Below are 18,050 nucleotides of genomic sequence, written 5' to 3'. Positions count from 1 at the left end.
AGCTCAGGGTGGGCGTTCAATGTGGGCCTCAAGGAGGGTGGTTTGGGTTTGCCTTCCCCAGTAGCGTGTGGGCTTTAAGGAAGAGCTCGTCGGGCTTACCTGGTGCAGCTGTGGTCCCTGCTGGTGGGTTAGGTGACCGTTCGGTGAGACAGTGGGAACTGCTATGTGTGAGGGCCCAGACTGTAGGCCACACTGGAAGTTATGTTCAAAACACTATGGAACATTCACACCAGGTTCTTGGACTTCAGAAGTACCAACACCTGTGTATCATGGGGTTGGAGGCTCTCGTTCATGTGTTGCCCTTCCTCCTGCACAGCACCTGGAGAACACAGGAGGGAAGCGGGAAGGGCTTGTGGTGGGTACCGGGATCTGGCACTGGATGGAAGCCTGCTGTGCTCATGGAGGCCTGTCAGGACGTGTTAGTCCTCCCCAGGTGGTGCTGTCCTTAGGAGACCTGTGTGGGGATTCCTCTCATTCTATCCCAAAAAAGTCCTCCTTTTCAGCCAAGCATCAGTTTTCAGTGGTGGTGTAGATTCTGGTGTTCTGCCCTCCTGTGGCACTGGCCTCAGTCACAGGGTCGTTCATTTCACAGGTATCTTTATTCACTTACCTTTTTACCTTCTTGGTGGTAATCTCTGTTCCAGTGTTACCCTCATGCCCTAATTCCAACTCCCTCCTCTCTGAGCATCTTTGTTTGCATTGCTCCTGGGAATAAGCTGATGACTTCCTCATCTCCCCACCACAGACCTCGCTCTGCTGTGGATGCAGAGGGACTTCCCCCTTCGTTGAGGGCTCTGGGGACCCTGTGTGTAGAACCTGCATTAAAGTGTCTTTACTGTTCTTGCTGCTCCCACCCCCCAGAGCCCGACCTGAAGAAGCGCATCCGCGTCCACCTGCTCAATGCACACGGCCTGGACGAAGCCGGTATCGACGGTGGCGGCATCTTCAGGGAGTTCCTGAACGAGCTGCTGAAGTCGGGCTTCAACCCTAACCAGGGCTTCTTCAAGACGACGAACGAGGGCCTCCTGTACCCCAACCCTGCCGCGCAAATGCTCGTGGGGGACTCCTTCGCCAGACATTACTACTTCCTGGGCAGAATGCTTGGAAAGGTAACGCGCTCGTGGGGACGGTCTCTGACCAGGAGGGTGACATTCTCTGTGTCTGCATGGTGGCCGATGGTTTCTGTGGAGACCTTCATTCAGGATTCTTACGTGATTTTGATGACCCCTGAAGAGCACTTTCCACTAATAACTAGAGCTCATCTTTATACTTGACATGCACAGTAGTTACTTAAGGGGAATTATTGGGATGGTGCCGAAAACATGGGAAGGATACCATATGATTGTGTTTGTAGAAGACCCGCAGTGGTGTGTGCCGCACATGGCATCTTCTCCTGGGGTCTGGTTGATAATAGTGTGAACATGATCCTTGTCAGGTTCTAATAATTTCACAGTGTGTGGTTCGTGCTGCATGTGCTGTATGCAGCTCTATGAACACTGGCCCCTGAGGAGCCCCAGGGCTACACCTGCCGACCATCCTAAAAGGCAGCTGGATTGTAACAGGAAGGAAAGGGTTACATAGCCCAGCGGAAACTCCCTCCCATTAAAGTCAGAACAAGTCGGGGTCTTTCCCAATGCTGGCCTCCTCCTCACTGACCTCTGTGGGCCGGTCCAGGCTGCTGGATTGAAATGCTGCAGGCTGGCTGGCTTAGAAACAACCAAAATTCACTTCTCGCAGTTCCAGAGGCTGAAAGCCTGGACGAGGGTGCCACATGGTGTCGTCTGGTGGGGGCCCACTTCCTGGTTCATAACCATTACCCTCTCGTGTGCGCATGCGGTGGGGGGAGGGCCTCTTTCATGAGGGCGCTGACCCTGTTCCTAGGCTCCACTTTCATGACCTCATCACCTCCAAAGGCCTCACCTCCTAAGACCATCACCTGGGGGTTAGGATTCAGTGTATGAACTTGGGGGTCAGTCACTCGGACCACAGTGCAGCCTGTGGGTGTGCCATGTGGGAAGCAGGAGGAGGGAAGTCATTTCCATCAGGTGTCTCACTGCCTCCCCCAGGTCAAGTCCATGCCAGGAAAAGCAGTTTGTTGTTGTTTTTTCTTTCTCTCTCTCTTTTTTTTTTTTTTTTAACTTTTTTACTGATTTCAGAGAGGGAGAGAGAGATAGAAACATCAGTGATGAGAGAGAATTACTGATCAGCTGCCTCCTGCATGCCCCTCCCTGGGCATCAAGCCCACAACCCAGGCATGTGCCCTGCCTGGGAATCGAACTGTGACCTCCTGGTTCATAGGTTGACGCTCAACCACTCAGTCACACTGGCTGGGCGGGGTTTTTCTTTTCTTTCTCATTGATTACTGACATTTTAGTAATGAGAAACATGCAAGGTTATTTTGTTTGCTTTGTGCACTTTAACTAAATTCAATGTTGGTAATTGCTAATCCTGGCATGATGTTGTCCTGTAGGAGCTCCAACCCAGGGAAGCCACACTGTTCTTCCGGGGACCACAGGGAAGAGTCATAGCCTTTATTACTGACACAATGGGGTCCCCAATGGCGGCTGATGGAGGGGGGATTTGCGCACTTGGCCAGGGTGGGCTAAGGGCTTATCTAGCAGAGGGGAGAGGGAGGGAGCCGTGCTAGGGAGGCCTGTGTGCAGACCAAGACCAAACAGAGAGTCTGGTGAGGCTTGTTAGTCGTCAAAGATGTGGGAAACACTCAGGTCTAAACTGCTCTGCTCCTGTGACCGCTGGCCAGACGGACACCATTCCACTGACTAGGAGGGAGGAGAATTGGGCCATATCCTCGCTTGACCCTACACTTCACCCCGCTATCACCCATTCCACCTCACAGTCTACGCGCCAGTTTTCCAGTAGCAGACCTGGGTGGTTAGAGCATTAGTACAGTGCATTCAAGCTCCGGATGCAGTATTGGCTACAAGCACAGAGTAATAGCAAGGGGAAGAGACCCACAACCCTAACGGGGGAGATACGGCCACCACAGGTCCTGCAGACCCAGAGGTTCCCCCGAGGAAAAGGAATGCACCCACCCTGCAGATGTCCTGTTTTCCCAGAGGCCGGGCATGCCATTCCACAGGTGCAGGTGGCTCCATTCTGTCAGGTGAGTGGCTGTCTTCCAAGGCAGCCCAGCAGTAGCAGGGGGCATCCGAACACAGCCCGCAGTCTGCAACCCTGGGCCGCAGAGCCACTCATCAGCCCGTCTTGCACTGCACTAAGGAGACTAAGACAAGTGTCAAGTAGGCCCCAACAGAAGCCAGTCAGGAAGAATACCAATCTTAGCAGTTCTAGTGACTGTAGGAGCAAGCCCTGGGCAAGGAGAGCGCACCAGCAGGTACCAGTTTGAGTTTCCCAGGGCCAGGTTAGCACGTGAGCTCCAGTTTGGAGACGTCTGCCTCCTTTGTGTTCACTGGGGAGGCTTCCTGCCGCGTAGAGGAAGGAGTAACCTCTGTATAGGCTCCACAGTAGCATTGCTCCGTACACACAGCACATCCACCCATGAGACTGTTATCAATAAAGCTCAGCTTCTCTGCTACCCAAGAATCCTTGCTGTGTTTTATAGCTAAGTAAAACACATTTTTCAGGGTGTTGTGGGGAAATTCGTTAGGGTTTTTGGATGGTCTGGGAATATATTTTTATTTCCCCTATCCTTTATAACAAAAGCCTAATATGCTGTGCCCGGTTGACTGGTCAGCCGTTCAACCAATCAGCGCGTGATATGCTAAGGCCGCTCAACTGCTTGCTATGACATGCACTGACCACCAGGGGGCAGGTGCTCCAACCGATAGGTTAGCTTGTTGCTGGGGTCCGTCCGATCGGGACTGAGCCAGACAGGCCAGACACGTCCTGGTGCCCTTCCATGGTCTCTCCCTGGCTGGCCAACCTCCCGCGTCTCTCCTGGCCCGATCGTGCACCGGTGGGGTCCATTAGCCTGGCCTGCGCCCTCTCGCAATCCAGGACCCTTTGGGGGATGTCAGAGAGCTGGTTTTGGCCTGATCCTGCAGGCTAGGTCGAGGGGCCTCTAGTTTAAATATATTGTTATTGATCTCAGAGAGGAAAGAGAGAAACATCAGTGATGAGAGAGAATCATTGATTGGCAGCCGCCTGCATGCCCCCAAATAGGGATGGAGCCTGCAACCTGGGCATGTGCTCTGGCTGGGTCAAATCATGACCTTCTGGTTTACAGGTCAATGCTAACCACTTAACCACACCGGCCAGGCTATTTCCCCTGTTGAAAATAGTGGATTAAGCCCTAGCTGGTTTGGCTTAGTGGATAGAGCGTTGGCCTGTGGACTGAAGGTTCCCAGATTTTATCTGGTCAAGGGCACATGCCCGGGTTGCGGGCTCAATCCCCAGTAGGGGGCGTGCAAGAGGCAGCCGATCAAGGATTCTCATCATTGATGTTTCCCTCTCTCCCTCTCCCTTTCTCTTTGAAATCAATTTAAAAATAAATATATATTTACAGAATAGTGGAATGGGGATATTTAATTCATTTTTTCCCATTAGAAATCATGTAAATTGAATTCATCTGTTCCAGACCCCCAAATGATTTCCTGTTTTAACCTTTCTTATATGTCTATTGTATTGTTTAATCTATAAATAAAAACTTTAAAAACAAAAAGGGCCCTACCCATTTGGCTCAGTGGAGAGAGTGTTGGCTTGTGGACTAAGGGTCCTGAGTTTGATTCCGGTCAAGGGCATGTATCTCAGTTGCTAGCTCCACCCCAGCCCAGGCCCTGGTTGGGGCTTGTGCAGGAGGCAACCAATCAATGTGCTTCTCTCACATCGATATTTCTCTCTTTCCCACTCTCTTCTACTCTCTCTAAAAATCAATGGAAAAATATCCTCAGGTGAAGATCCAAAAAAAAAGGACATGAAATGTAAATGAAAATCTAACAAAAAGGAAAGGAAATGTACAGTAAAAAATAAAAATTTCACAGTAATTATAAGCACAAACACACAAAAATAATCACAGCACATCCTGAAATGTTAACAGTGGTAAACTGACTCATATTCGCACATTCTCTCCTTGGTTTGTCACCTGAGAGACGCGTGACTGATCACACAGGGATCAGCATGGAAGGGTTGTCAGGTTGAGGCGTGAACTGTTTGGGAGGTGTTTGAGAAAAGAAGTTTCAGTGTATTTATTGTCCACACCTTTTGAGAGACGGCTAGATTGTAACAAGGATTGTAATCAGTATGGATTCTGCAAGTCAAGGTGTGACCAAAGGTGACAGACACTCGGGAATGGAGGGTAGCAACTATTAGCCGCTGGCCAAATCCACCCACCTGTTTTTTTATAAAAGTGTTTTACTAAAGTGCAGCCAGGCCTGATCAACAAATGATCTGAGGCTGCTTCCGCCCGCCCGCTTCCACACCCCCCCCCCCCCCCCCCCCCCCCCCCGGCAGAGTTCAGCAGCGCCTCATGTGTGCTGCTAGGGCCCTGTGTTCCACGGTGGGCAGTAAGGTCGTCATCCCATGGGTCATGGCTGAGATAATGGACTTTCTACGTTTTCAGAAGACTGGTCCCGAGGGGAGCAGAGGGATTGGATTTTTGGTCCCACCCGGTGGTGGCCTGGATTGCGGCGGTGTTGTAGTGCAGGCGAGTGAGGGCTACAACAGCTTTATTGAGACATGGTTCACACACCATGCAGCTCACCTGGTCCAGGTGGTTTCAGTACATTCACAGATAGCCACATGCACCCCGGAACACTTTCACCGCCCGGATCCCCTGACTCCCCGAGCCCTGACCAGTGCTCACCTGCCTTCTGTCCGCGTGAAGCACCCACTCTGCACAGTTCACATAAACCGTGTCAGGCAGCTGTGGCCTCGTGGCTGGCTTGTTCAGCACGCCTGCTCCAAGGACCCTCCGAGTTGTAAGGTGTTACTACTTCACCCCTTTCATTGCCAGGCTCCCTGTCAGGCAGCCTCACTTACCCAGCGGTGGGTTTGTGGGGTTGTCCTTGGGGGAGTTTCTATCACTGCAGCACCCAGGGTGGAGGAAGAGGCCTGGAGGGTTAGGGTTAGAGTGGCAAGTGTCAGGCCCGAGGGGTCCCTGGGAGAAGGCGTGCTGTGAAGGGAAGCAGAGAGCACCTCTAGAAAGAGCAAGTCCCAGGATGGTGGGAGGTTCCTCCTGCATGGGTCCCCCTCATCCCAGCACCATTTACTGCGAAGCCTGCCCTGGCCCCTCGTGGAGAATGAGTTCATCATACAGGGGAGGGTTTTTTCCCACGGGTGCAAAATTCGTGGCCTTGGATTAGGCCAGTGATGGCGAACCTTTTGAGCTCGGCATGTCAGCATTTTGAAAAACCCTAACAACTCTGTTGCCGTGTCACATATAGAAATTTTTTGATATTTGCAACCATAGCAAAACAAAGATTTATATTTTTGATACTGATTTTATATATTTAAATACCATTTAACGAAGAAAAATCAACCAAAAAAATGAGTTCGCCTGTCACCTCTGATAACGTGTCATAGGTTCGCCATCACTGGATTAGGCAATGGTTTCTTAGATAAGACACCAAAATCACAGGCAACAACATCAAAAAATATAGAATTCATGAAAAGTAAAAATGTGTGCTCTGCCCTGGCTGGTTTGGCTTAGTGGCTAGAGCATTGGCCTGAGGACCAAAGGGTCCTGGGTTCGATTCTGGCCAAGGGCACATACCTTACCCAAGGGGCTCATGCAGGAGGCAGCCAATCAATGTGTTTCAGTCTTCCCCTTTCTCTTCCACTCTCCCTAAAAATCAATGGAAAAATATCCTCGGGTAAGAATGAACCAAAAAAGAAAAAGTAAATGGAATTAGTTGGGGGGGGGGGGGGTATTTTATGCTATTCATTAAAAATATTATATTCCTATAGATTATACATTCCTATAGATTATACATTCCTATAGATTATACATTCCTATAGAGTATACGTCCCTGTAGAGTATACGTCCCTATAGAGTATACGTGCCTATAGAGTATACGTGCCTATAGAGTATACGTCCCTATAGAGTATACGTCCCTATAGAGTATACTTTTCACATAGCTCTGCCTTTCTCCTGTAGATGGTTAGGGTTTTAGTTCTTTCATTGCTTAGGCCAGTGGTTGGCAAACTCATTAGTGAACAGAGGCAAATATCAACAGCACAACGACTGAAATTTCTTTTGAGAGCCACATTTTTTAAACATAAGGCAGGTACATTGTTATTAACTTAATTAGGGTAGGAAGAGCCACACTCAAGGGGCCAAAGAGCCGCATGTGGCTCGCGAGCCGCAGTTTGCCGACCACGGGCTTAGGCTATTGTATCAAAAATTTGTAAATGCTTACAACATTGCTTAGAGTTCTCTGCCATCCTTGCTCTGTGGGAGTGTGCTGGGTGCAGATTGTCAATGGCAGGTGGTCCTGAAGCCCAGCCTCCCAAAGCAGAGGGGAGCGGGGGAACCAGCACATCCTGGGGACGAGCACTGCCCCTTGATGCGTGTGTCTGTGAGATGCATCGTCATGGGCCCAGGTCCTGTGCACCCACTCAGATTCCACACGTTGCTGCTTTGCTGGGGTTTATTGTTCTTCGACGCTGTGATGGACTCCAGCCTGACCTGGACCTGCCACGCGTCTTCCTCCGGGCTCACCTCCTACCACTTTAGGTTTCCATGGCAAACTTCGGACGTGGGCCCAGCATTGGACTATTCAGCATGAATTCCCAGCAGGTCCCTTTCTCTCATGCCTGGAGCCGTGTGCTGGTTGTGGGGTCTGTGCCTAGCAGATCGTTGCTCCCTGCCAGTCCCTCACACTTGCCTCATCTGCCCCGAGGACGCATGCTTCATTAACTCACTGCGTGAGAACCTCTGCAATTTCATGCGCCATAGTTCTTTCTGTTAAGGCAAGCCCCAGAACCTGCTAAGTTAATAGTAATAAAATCCATTTAAGTAAGGGAGCTCTGACTCTGCTAGAATCCCCGGAAACACTCCCCAATGCGGTGGTTCTCACGCTGCAGTTGAGAGGCAGCAGGTAGGTCATCGTACTTCCTGAATTCAATCTGATGGAAGCGATGTAGTACCTTCCTTCCTGAATGTGTCTGCTCTCCCATCTTGATTACTATAGAGACAAGATAGCTAGATGGCCCTGCTCACTGTAGCCTCAAGTGGCTGCTCGTTCTGTGCCGTGGTGCGGAGTGACGCCCACTGGTGACTGCTGGTGGCTCAGGCTGCAGTGGTGCTGAAGGCGGCATCTCGGGGGGCCTTGGACTCGGGGGACGGTGGGTGCTTCTCACTTCTCCCTTTACACCAGGTTCCAGGCAGGAGAATTTGGGGCCTCAGCCTTGCTTCCAACAATGAAGTTTATGTAAATTCTATCTCAGTGAAGCTATTTAAAATAATGATATGTAGACAAAACCAGTAACTAAACTGTAGTCCTTTGAGGAGGATGGTTCACTTGTGGTCCCACATGTTTGAGACTGACATAATTTTCTGCATGGGTACTCCTCGGAGTGCTGGCTTCTAACCCGTCTCTGATGATCATCTGATCACAAATGGGTAGACGTGTCCCCACGTGTCAGACTGTCCGCCCGAGTGAGTGAATGGCCGGCACTCATAGTGGTATGCCTGAACTCTAAATCTCTAAGAGGAGAAATTGTGTACTGATGGATTATGGTATTTATTGGGTCATAATGTATTTAAATTTCCCTAATGCATATGTTAGTGATTGTTTGCTGTGATGGAGTGCAGCGAGGTCCTCAGGAGCAGTCCTGCGCGGGAAGAGTTGCCTCATGGCGCGGTCACTCCTCAATTAGGAGTTCCATTAGCAGATGATTCCTGGGCCTGGTGCGCGTCGGGCCTGCATTCATCGCCCGTAAATCAGCCCTGGCAGGGGATAAATAAACAGCTCAAGGATGTGGTAATGTCATCACAAACTTTTTTTTACAGACAGAAGCACCTAGGTCCATTTAAGCCAATTAAGTTCAGAATATTTATTGAAGGAAATCTTTTATCATATTTGAATTCTACTTGAAAATGGCTCTCTTTATTCCTTGCTTTAGAATATTGATTTAATTGGATCAGCATGCCTATAAATCATATTTTTTTGATAAAATCTTGGTTATATATTTCAGGTTTCGAATTAGCAGGTTGTGAACCGTCAGTGTAGTTTATGATTTTGTGTGTTAGAACCGGTGTGCCCTTATGTTTCATACAGAGTAGTGAGCAGTTTATCCTGAGAGTTTTGAGGGTTGGGAAGATGTATTCTTCAGTATCACTAGTGTCCTTTTATAAAAGCTCACTGAATTCGCTGAGGCTTTAGAGCTGTGGATGGAGGTGCGTGTTAGTAATTTAAGTGCCTTGGTCCTCAAGTGGCAAAGCTTCTCTCTCATTCCGTTCTGACTCTCAGACTCATGACAGGTCAGCGAAGTTGAGCCACTTCACCTGATTGTCACCAGACTCAGTGCTGGGATCTCTAAAGTCAACGTATCTTTTCCCTCCGGGTTTTTAAACGTGACACCCAGCAAATAGCTGATGACTCTGTGCTTAGCACAAGCCTTTTCACCAGTGTTAAGATGTCACTTAGCTGTCGCAGACCTCACAAGCATGCCCACGCTGTGCCTCTGGCTGTGGGTGAACCCTTAGCAGCTTGTTCTTATTGACCTTCAACTTTTTTTGGAAGCAGAAAAATCAAAGATCAATACTTACAAACTAGAGGCCCGGTGTACAGATTCATGCACCAGTGGTGTCCCTCGGCCTGGCCTGCAGGATTGGGCTGAAACCGGCTCTCCGAAATCCCCTGAGGGGTTCTGGATTGTGAGAGGGCACAGGCCAGGCCGAGGGACCCCACCGGTGCACGATAGGGGCTGGGGAGAGACGCAGGAGGTTGGCCAGCCAGGGAGGGGCCACGGGAGAGCTTCCAGGGCATGTCTAGCCTGTCTGGCTCAGTCCTGATCGGCAGGACCCCAGCAGCAAGCTAACCTACCAGTTAAAGTGTCTGCCCCCTGGTGGTCAGTGCACATCATAGCGAGTGGTTGGGCTGTCTTAGCATATCATTAGCATATTATGCTTTGATTGGTTAAACGGGCGACTGGACACTTAGTATATTAGGCTTTTATTATATAGGATGACTACTTTATTTGAGCCTTACACCTTCTGAGAATTGTGCCTGTGTTTATAGCATCCTAATAATAACGATTTATGTCCTTTTCCATTAAAAACAAGCAATCAGATCAGGAGGTTATTTTTCTTGTTATTCAAGGGCATAGTTTTCTTAAAAAAAAATTTTTTTTTTTATAATCCTCACCTGAAGATATGTTTTGATTTGGGTTTTTTTTTAATCGATTTGAGAGCGTGAAACATTAATCAGTTCACTCTTGTATGTGCCCTCACCAGGAATTGAACCCACAACCCTTCAGTGCACAAGATGATGATCCAACCAACTGAGCCACACCAGCCAGGCCTGAAAAGTGTTCCTTTTTAATTATTTAAGTAGTTCTTGGCTGTGGGGTACATAACTGGACCTCGTGAGTTTATACTCTCGCACCTTCCAGAGCAGGGACTTACCAGCTGTTCTAAAATCCCCACAGTCCTTGCGTGTGGACACGCCGCACTGGCTAACCCTATAGGAAGATTTGGTGGGTAGGTGGGTGGAGCAGGAGGCCAGGTTGTCCTCTGTGAGGGGCAGCTCTGGCTGGTGGACAGTGTTTCCATCCTGTGTGTTGAGCTCTGGACATCCCACCAGGAAAATGGGCCCTGACAATTGAACTGCCTTCTCCCATCAGCATTCCGCAGAGATTTCTGAAGTGAAAGAGCTGTTTTTAGAAACAGCGCTGTCAGACCAAAGGTGTGGATTGTCAGTTGCAGTGAACCAGGGACAGCCCTCATTCTGGAGCCTCCCAGCTGCCATGCAGCCCCTCCACCCACTCGTGCTCCTGGTCGCAGAGGAGAGCGCTTGTTGCCTCTCGGGAGGAGGAAGCCTCCTGGGAGGCAGCGCCAGCTTCCTGGGTGCCTCAGGGCCTCCGGTGGTGCCTGTCCCTCAAGTAAACACCAGGACCCTGGACCCTGCCATCACACCAGTAGAAACTCTGTCTATGTTTAAAGAAACACTGGAGTGCCCGAGTGTGCCGAGGCCTGGTTTGTCAGGGCGGGGAGGGCGGAGGGCATGGCCCGGGCCCCTTGTGGTCCTGGGTGCTTGCACACGGGGACCGTGGAAACAGCGCTGCCATCATACAGGTCTTTACACGGAGTACCATAATGCGGGCTGTGCGGACGGGGGTCAAGGGTGAACCCTGGGCGTGTCTCTGGAGCTGGATTTTGGAGGCCACAGATTTGCAGTGAATCCAGACAGGTCGTTTTCATAACCTGAAAGGTCCCCAAAGAGAATTAATGTTCTTCTGCAAACAAATCCATGGATGCAGCATTCCAGGGTGTGAGGTGGTCCCCCAGTTGGCCTTAGTCAGTGCTTGTTAAATGGATGGGCGCCAGGTGCTGTCCGCGGGCTCGTCCTTCGAGTGGGCGAGCTGCTGCCTCCAGGAGCTGCGGTCCAGTTGGGCGCTCTAGCGAGCACACTGCCCGCACGCCTCCCTACTTTACATTCTTTATCTTTCACATTCCAAGGGCTGCATGGTCTGAAATACAGTTTTCTTCTTGCTCAATTAGGGGGCCTTTAAAAAAGACATCTCTGATATAGTTTTTAGATTAAGTTATAAATGTTCACTTTAGAACCACCTGAAGATTGATAAAGATGCATTTGAAAAGCATTATTTTTTTATTGATTCTTAATGTAGTAAATTACCGGCGTCGTTTGGCAGCAAACAGAAACGCCCATGGTGAAGTTCGCATCTGCTCTCCTGATGGTGCCACAGTTTGCATTAATTGTACTCGACTGCACTCACTTATATTAAAAGGCTTCTATGATAATTAATCCTTTTTATTTCAGATCATTTTGGCACAATTTCTAGCTATAAACACTCATAAAAGACAGACAGTTGAAAAATCCGTTCCAGGCTTTTTCCATATACCTACCGCTACTTCCCGTGGCAGGTGGTTATTGATGGCCGCGGGAGCCAGCGTGGTCAGCTGGCTGCCATGAAGGCCAAGATGAAAAATGCTAAGTGGATTCTTTGCATAAAAAATAGACAGTTTTTGAAGTTGTATAATTAACCTGTGTTTAGAAAATACCTTGATTTATGCTTACATTTGTATTGGTTGCATACATTATGGAAATTTAATTTATAATCCATTTAGCTGATGCAATCATAGTTTTTAGTACTATCATTTATTAGTGCTTGTATATTAAATGCTCTGAAGGTTTAAAGCTGCCTTCTGTAAAAAATTATACCTACGCATTTACATTTTATGAGTCACAGTGGGATTCTGTTTAAAATTCAGGTAGCTCGAATGTGTTTAATGAATTTCACTGGCTTATTGTTACTAATGCAGAAATGGCAAACAATGACCTTATGTATTGACCATCTGGTGATTTACACCTGCAGCTACTTCCAGTCCCTGGAACAGATGAGGCTTTCCTCAGCCCGGGGACAAGCTCGTCCCTGCAGAGTGGGCTCCGTGGCTCTGCAGCCGTGACCTGGAGTGTAGGGCCTGGGAGTGCTGCTGATTTGTCTGAGCCACGCGCCTGAGCAGACTGGGCCACTCTGCAGGCTCGGTGGCCATGCTGTCACAGTCTCCACGAAGAAATCCCTTTCTGCCATCTTTTCAAAAGTACTTGGGCCATCCTTAGTCAGAAATACAAGCCGGGACTGGCATTTCCCTGAGGTCTCAGCTGAGGGGACCGTGTGGAGTCCGGAGTTGACAGGTGCGTCGGAGTTCCTTGGCCACAGCCTGTCTGGAACCAGAAGCGGTGTCATTCACCCGCCAGTGCAGGGTCCCACGGTTCTGCTAGTGGGGAGGCGGACAGGCAGGTCCCGGTGCATGTGAGCAGCTCCAGGGTCGGGGGAAGTGGGTAACTATCCACTGTGAAACAGCTGCCTACTGTGCCTGTGTGGGAGCTGGCTGAGGACACGGCTCACTCGGACGCAGATGGATGCTGTGTCGGCTGAGCCATCCCTCTTTGCTGGGGGTTGCAGGAGGCGAGCTGCAGCCGCGTTAGTGAGTTCACACACGTCTGACTCGCTGAGCTCGTGTTTCATTTCGTGTGTGTGGAAGGAAGAGTGACTTCTGAATTAGTCATGTTTTCATGGCGAAGGGTTACCTCAGGGCAAGTGCTGATTTTAATGTTGGATGCTGTGTGCAGTGCAGTAGCATCGATCTTAAAGCAGCGGCCTGACGTGTGCGTACATCTAGCACAAAAGGTGGGAAGGAGTCTGCAAGTTCGCCACAACCCCACTCAGCAGCCCTCACACCATCCTTTCTAAGGCAGGGCTCGGGCACCCCTCACCCCCTCTGTCTGTCCTGGTGTCACTCCGTCTCAGGCAAGGGTCACAGCTGCCCCCAGACAGAGTTCATGATCATCTGAGTGCAGAGCCCCGCTGACCAGGTGAGGTAGGACCCCTGCACCTCCTCTCAGCTGGCGGGTGGAGGGTTCGAGGATCGTGGAGGAACCCTGGGAGCCTGCGGTCGGCGGGTGGCAGCCTGGCACCCGCTGGCACTCGGGAGGAGAAGCTGTTCCGTTAGCACATTTTTGACAAGAGAGATGTGTTGTGGCTCCCCAGGCAGTCCTCTGTCCGAGGGAAATAATCGGAATGGTCTGGAAATTGTGATGTGGCTGGTTCCTCGAACTCTGCTGCCATGGGCCTCAGGGGACCTAGCGCTGCGCAGACTCTCCTTCCCACCTGCTGTGCTAGAGGACCACATGCCATGTCACCCAGAACCGCAGGCCGTCAGGGAGACTCAAACCACGCCACGGTGAGACCCACCGCGCCGCCAGGCCAGGCGAAAGCCCGCGAGCACTGCTGGCCACTGGGAGGAGGGACCAGGTGCAACCTTCCCCCGTTGCCGTCGTGGGGACAAACTCCTTGCATTTTCCAAAATAGCCTCGTGACCTAGTGCTTCCCCGTCCACAGACCTTCTCTTAGGTGCGGACTAATGAGGCGTGAGTGAGAGCAGAGGCTCTCGGGCGCATGGCTGCTCACAGAGCTTTGCTCACCCAGCCGCCGCAGAGCAGCCGCAGGCCCGGGCAGGTGAGGACTGCGCCTGAGGAGACACCGAAGAACGAGCGCTGGGCAGTCCCACTGATGAAGCCCCGCAGCCGGCAGAACTCGCCTGTGGCTGCACAGGCTGGGCCGGGCCTGGGGTGCTGCCGGGTGTGTGGGAGGCGGGGGGTGTTCTGTGTCTCCATCGGAGGGGTCGTTACACAGCTGCTGTCAGTTGTACTTTTTTACCATATGTAATATACTTGACTATAAATAGATGCAAAAATAATTTCGCCTTGCAATCCTTAGACATAAAGGTAGACAGTAACTTCATCCTACCAGACCTGAGGCCCTGAACCTAACTGTCCCCTGTACCTGGGCTCCTGAGCATTAAAGAGGAAAAACCAACATGATATAGAAAAATGTTAGTTACATGCAAACAAGTGGTTAGAATAAGGTGGAACTTGGAGACATTGTAGAAAATAGGCCTACCTTTCATCTAGCGCCAATATTCCACCTTTGTGTGGAAATTACCGAAAAATCGGTACAGCCGTCTGGTAGGGTTAAGAGTGAAACCCCATAGGCCTGGCATCAGGAGAGGTGAGTTTTGGTACCAGTTTTGCCACCTACTGACTCATACTATCTGGGCAGTTCCCGGGTCCTAGGGCTCCTTCAGCTGAGACGGGGCGGGCAAGGCCAGCCTGTGCTCTCAGCCTGCCCCTGCTCCTATGTCCAGTGTGCTGAGAATGCTTTTCCATTCGGTGGTTGAAAACACATCTAAAGAAGAAGAGTATTTCTTCAATTGGAAGTTACATGAACTTTGGTGCCCAGGTGCCCTCACTTGTCCTCACACTGTGCTCCAAAGGCTCGGGGGTGGGGGGCCGAGACGGTTGAATTGTACCCTCCCCCCCCCCCCCGAAAGATAAGCTCAAGCCCTAACACCCTGTACCTGTGAACGTGACCTCACTGTGTAGTCAAGCTCAGATGAGGGGCCTGGCGTCTTTATAAGAGGAGGGGAGTTTCAAACACGGCAGACACGCAGGGAAGACAGCCCTGGGGAGAGGCGGGGATGGAGGGGTACAGCTACTAGCCAGGCTTCACTGAGGACACCAGCAACCCCAGAAGCTGGAAGAGGCAGGAGTGGTCCTTCCCCTGAGCCTTCAGGGCCCCGCGTGGCCCTGAGACCCTTGGCTTTGGGCTTCTGGCCTCCAGAAGGGTGGACAGGCCGCTTCTGTTGTTTGTGGTGCTTTGTTACGGCAGGCTTAGGAGACCAATACACCTGCAGAGCCCTTTCCGGAAAACGCTCGCCAGCCTCTGGCGGCAGGAGGGTTCGGCTCTTCTTTTCTTTCTTTTTAGCGAGAGAGGAACATGATGTGAGAGCAAAGCACCAATGGGCTGCCTGCTGCACACACCCCTACGACCCTTTGGGGCAGGGATGCTACCCAACCAACTGAGCCACACCAGCCAGGGCAGGTTTGGCCCTTAAAATCCCGACTGGTGCCCCATGGGTGGCTCGGTGGGAGCATTGTCCCGTACACGAAAACACTGCAGGTTCCATCTTGTCAGGACACATACCTAGGTTTCAGGTTCCATCCCGTCATGGCACGTACAGGAGGCAACAGATTGATGTTTCTCTCTCCCTTCCTCTCTTTCTAAAATCAATGAACATATCCTTGGGTGAGGATTAAAAATGTAAAACTCCCCATTGGTATTAACATTCTATGATTTCAGCCCTAAATTCTTCGATAGTCTGTTCTAGAGTTTTTCATGTACTGAATGCAAGCATTGCATGCATAGACTAGCCTGGCCCCTGGACATTAACCGCTCGCCAAGTAGCGCGCCCTAGGAGCCTGTCGCATAGCAGTTTGGACGTGGTGTTTGTGTTTAGGGCGCGTGAAAGAACCGTGAGGCTGACCGCTGGCCCTTGTCCCGTTGCAGGCTCTCTACGAAAACATGCTGGTGGAGCTGCCCTTCGCGGGCTTCTTCCTGTCCAAGCTGCTGGGCACCAGCGCCGACGTGGACATCCACCACCTGGCCTCCCTGGACCCAGAGGTTTACCGGAACCTGCTGTTCCTCAAGAGCTACGGGGGCGACGTGGAGGAGCTGGGGCTGAACTTCACCGTGGTGAACAACGACCTCGGGGAGGCCCAGGTGCGGGCGGGCTGGGCCGAGGCTTCTGCGCTGCTGGGGCACACGCCGGCGTGCCCAGGGTTCACACGCAGGCAGGTCCCGTGGCCGGAGGACTGTCCAGGTCACGTGTTACTGAACCTCCTTCTGTTAGATTTCAGGTCACCTCTGGGCTTCTCTAACTTTCGTTTGGTGTTCAGACAAATGTGTCTCCAGGGAAGAGGTATTTGACTCTTCTTATGTCAACCCATAGTCTTCTGAATCTAGCCATTGTGTTTTAACAACAAAAAGATGGTTGTCTTGCAATGTTTTCCTCTGAATCTTTGTTGTGACTTGGCCTCCGATCCAGGCTTCAGAGGTCATCGGCTTGGCCAGTGTTAAAGCAGCTGCGTAGTAAATAGGTTAGGTGTTGGGTGGACTCAGAGTTGCAAAGGCATGACCCGCACAGGTTCTCCTTCAGCCCCGCTCCCGGACGAGGCACACGCGTCACACTGTGCTGGACACGCCGCACACGTTTGGGTCATGCCATTTCCGTTCTCTTCATATCCTGTTACCTACATGCACTGGGCCTCGGCTTCATGTCCTCATTCACTCGCCGGACATGCACGGCGCTCTGTGCCAGCCACTGTGCTGCAGGAGGTGGACCTGTGGGAGCGCCGGCGCCAAGGGCAGGTGTCTGGGGCAAGACAGAGTTCAGGTGAGCTCCCGCAGAGGACGGGAGCACACTCGCGTGAGGCGTCCGGGTGGGTGAGCAGACCTAGAGGGTGTGTAGCAGGTGGGTAGGTGGGTGCCAAGACGTCTGGGCTTTAGCCTGTGGTTCATGGAGAAGCATTGAAGGCCTTGGGCTCAGAAAGCCAGTGTCCCTTCCACAGCTGCTGCGGCGTGCCTGGGCCTGCATGAGACTCAGAAAGGCCAGTGTGGCCTGCAAACTGAAGGGTCACGGGTTCGATTCCCAGTCGAAGGCATGCACCGCAGTTGCAGTTTCGATCCCTGGCCCCAGTCAGAGCCTGAGAGGCAATCAACCAACGTGTCTTTCTCTCTCACTTAAATCAGTCTCTCTCCCTCTCTCTCTCCACCCCTCCTCCCTCCCAGGTGAGGGTTAACAACAACAAACAAGCATGCAGCCCCAGATGCATTTCAGACCTGGCAAGGCAGTGAGCACAGGGGACACAGCTCCGGCGAGGTCAGGGCGGGATCTGGAAGCAGCCTGGCTGTCCTCTGGGTCCCATGGTTCCCGAAATCAGAGGCCTGTGACTTACGTCACGTTCTGTAGGTCAGGGTCTTGAACGAAGTGTCAGAGGGGTGGGCAGGCAGGACTGTGGAACTAACTGCACAGTCCCTGGTCCTGCCACCCACTGCCTGTCTCTGAACCCGACTCTTGGAGCCCCTCGTCCAGCTGGAATCACAACATTTGTCCTTTTGTGACAGGTTCTCACTGAGCACAATGTCCTCTAGGTTTGCCATGAAGCAAGAGGTACCAGAATGTATTCCACTGAGGCTGAGCGGTCCTCCGTGCCTGCCTGTGCCAGGTTGACTCAGCTGCCGATGGGCATCAGTTATCTAGGAGTCAGGGATGCACCACCAGGAACATGGCTGCGTAAATGCTTGCAGGTCCTGGCTAGCCGCCTAGATTGGGAACGTTGGGCAGGTGGCAGTGCGCAAGGGCCCTGTGCTAGCCACATCCTGGTCAGCACCTTGTTTTCTTCTCTCTCAAATGACAGCCATGCTGAGGGGTGGAGCCTCGCGCTCCCTCAGAAATGAGCGACTCCTGTCTTTGAACTGGCTTCCTCCCTCAGCAGAACCTTACTCGGATTTGTGCACGCCAGAGTGATGCCTTCCACATTGAA

At 51.4% G+C, this 18,050-nt stretch overlaps 1 protein-coding gene across 14 annotated transcripts in view; it reads left to right on the top strand.

Annotated features, from left to right (window-relative positions):
- The window catches only part of UBE3C (ubiquitin protein ligase E3C), a 112,803-nt gene that overhangs the window by 79,584 nt on the left and 15,169 nt on the right, over positions 1 to 18,050 (top strand). For 11 of the 14 annotated variants that reach the window (XM_036356256.1, XM_036356250.1, XM_036356253.1 and 8 more), the window contains 2 exons: positions 862 to 1,109; positions 16,015 to 16,227. In XM_036356256.1, coding sequence (XP_036212149.1) covers positions 862 to 1,109; positions 16,015 to 16,227 — 461 coding nt within the window. The remainder of the gene's footprint in view (positions 1 to 861; positions 1,110 to 16,014; positions 16,228 to 18,050) is intronic. The other 3 variants (XM_036356248.1, XM_036356257.1, XM_036356252.1) reach the window with 2 other exon arrangements.

Source organism: Myotis myotis, unplaced genomic scaffold, assembly GCF_014108235.1.
Source record: "Myotis myotis isolate mMyoMyo1 unplaced genomic scaffold, mMyoMyo1.p scaffold_m19_p_25, whole genome shotgun sequence".
Lineage (NCBI taxonomy): Eukaryota > Metazoa > Chordata > Mammalia > Chiroptera > Vespertilionidae > Myotis > Myotis myotis.
The sequence above is the reverse complement of the archived record's forward strand: the minus strand, read 5'-3'. Positions and strand labels throughout refer to the sequence as shown.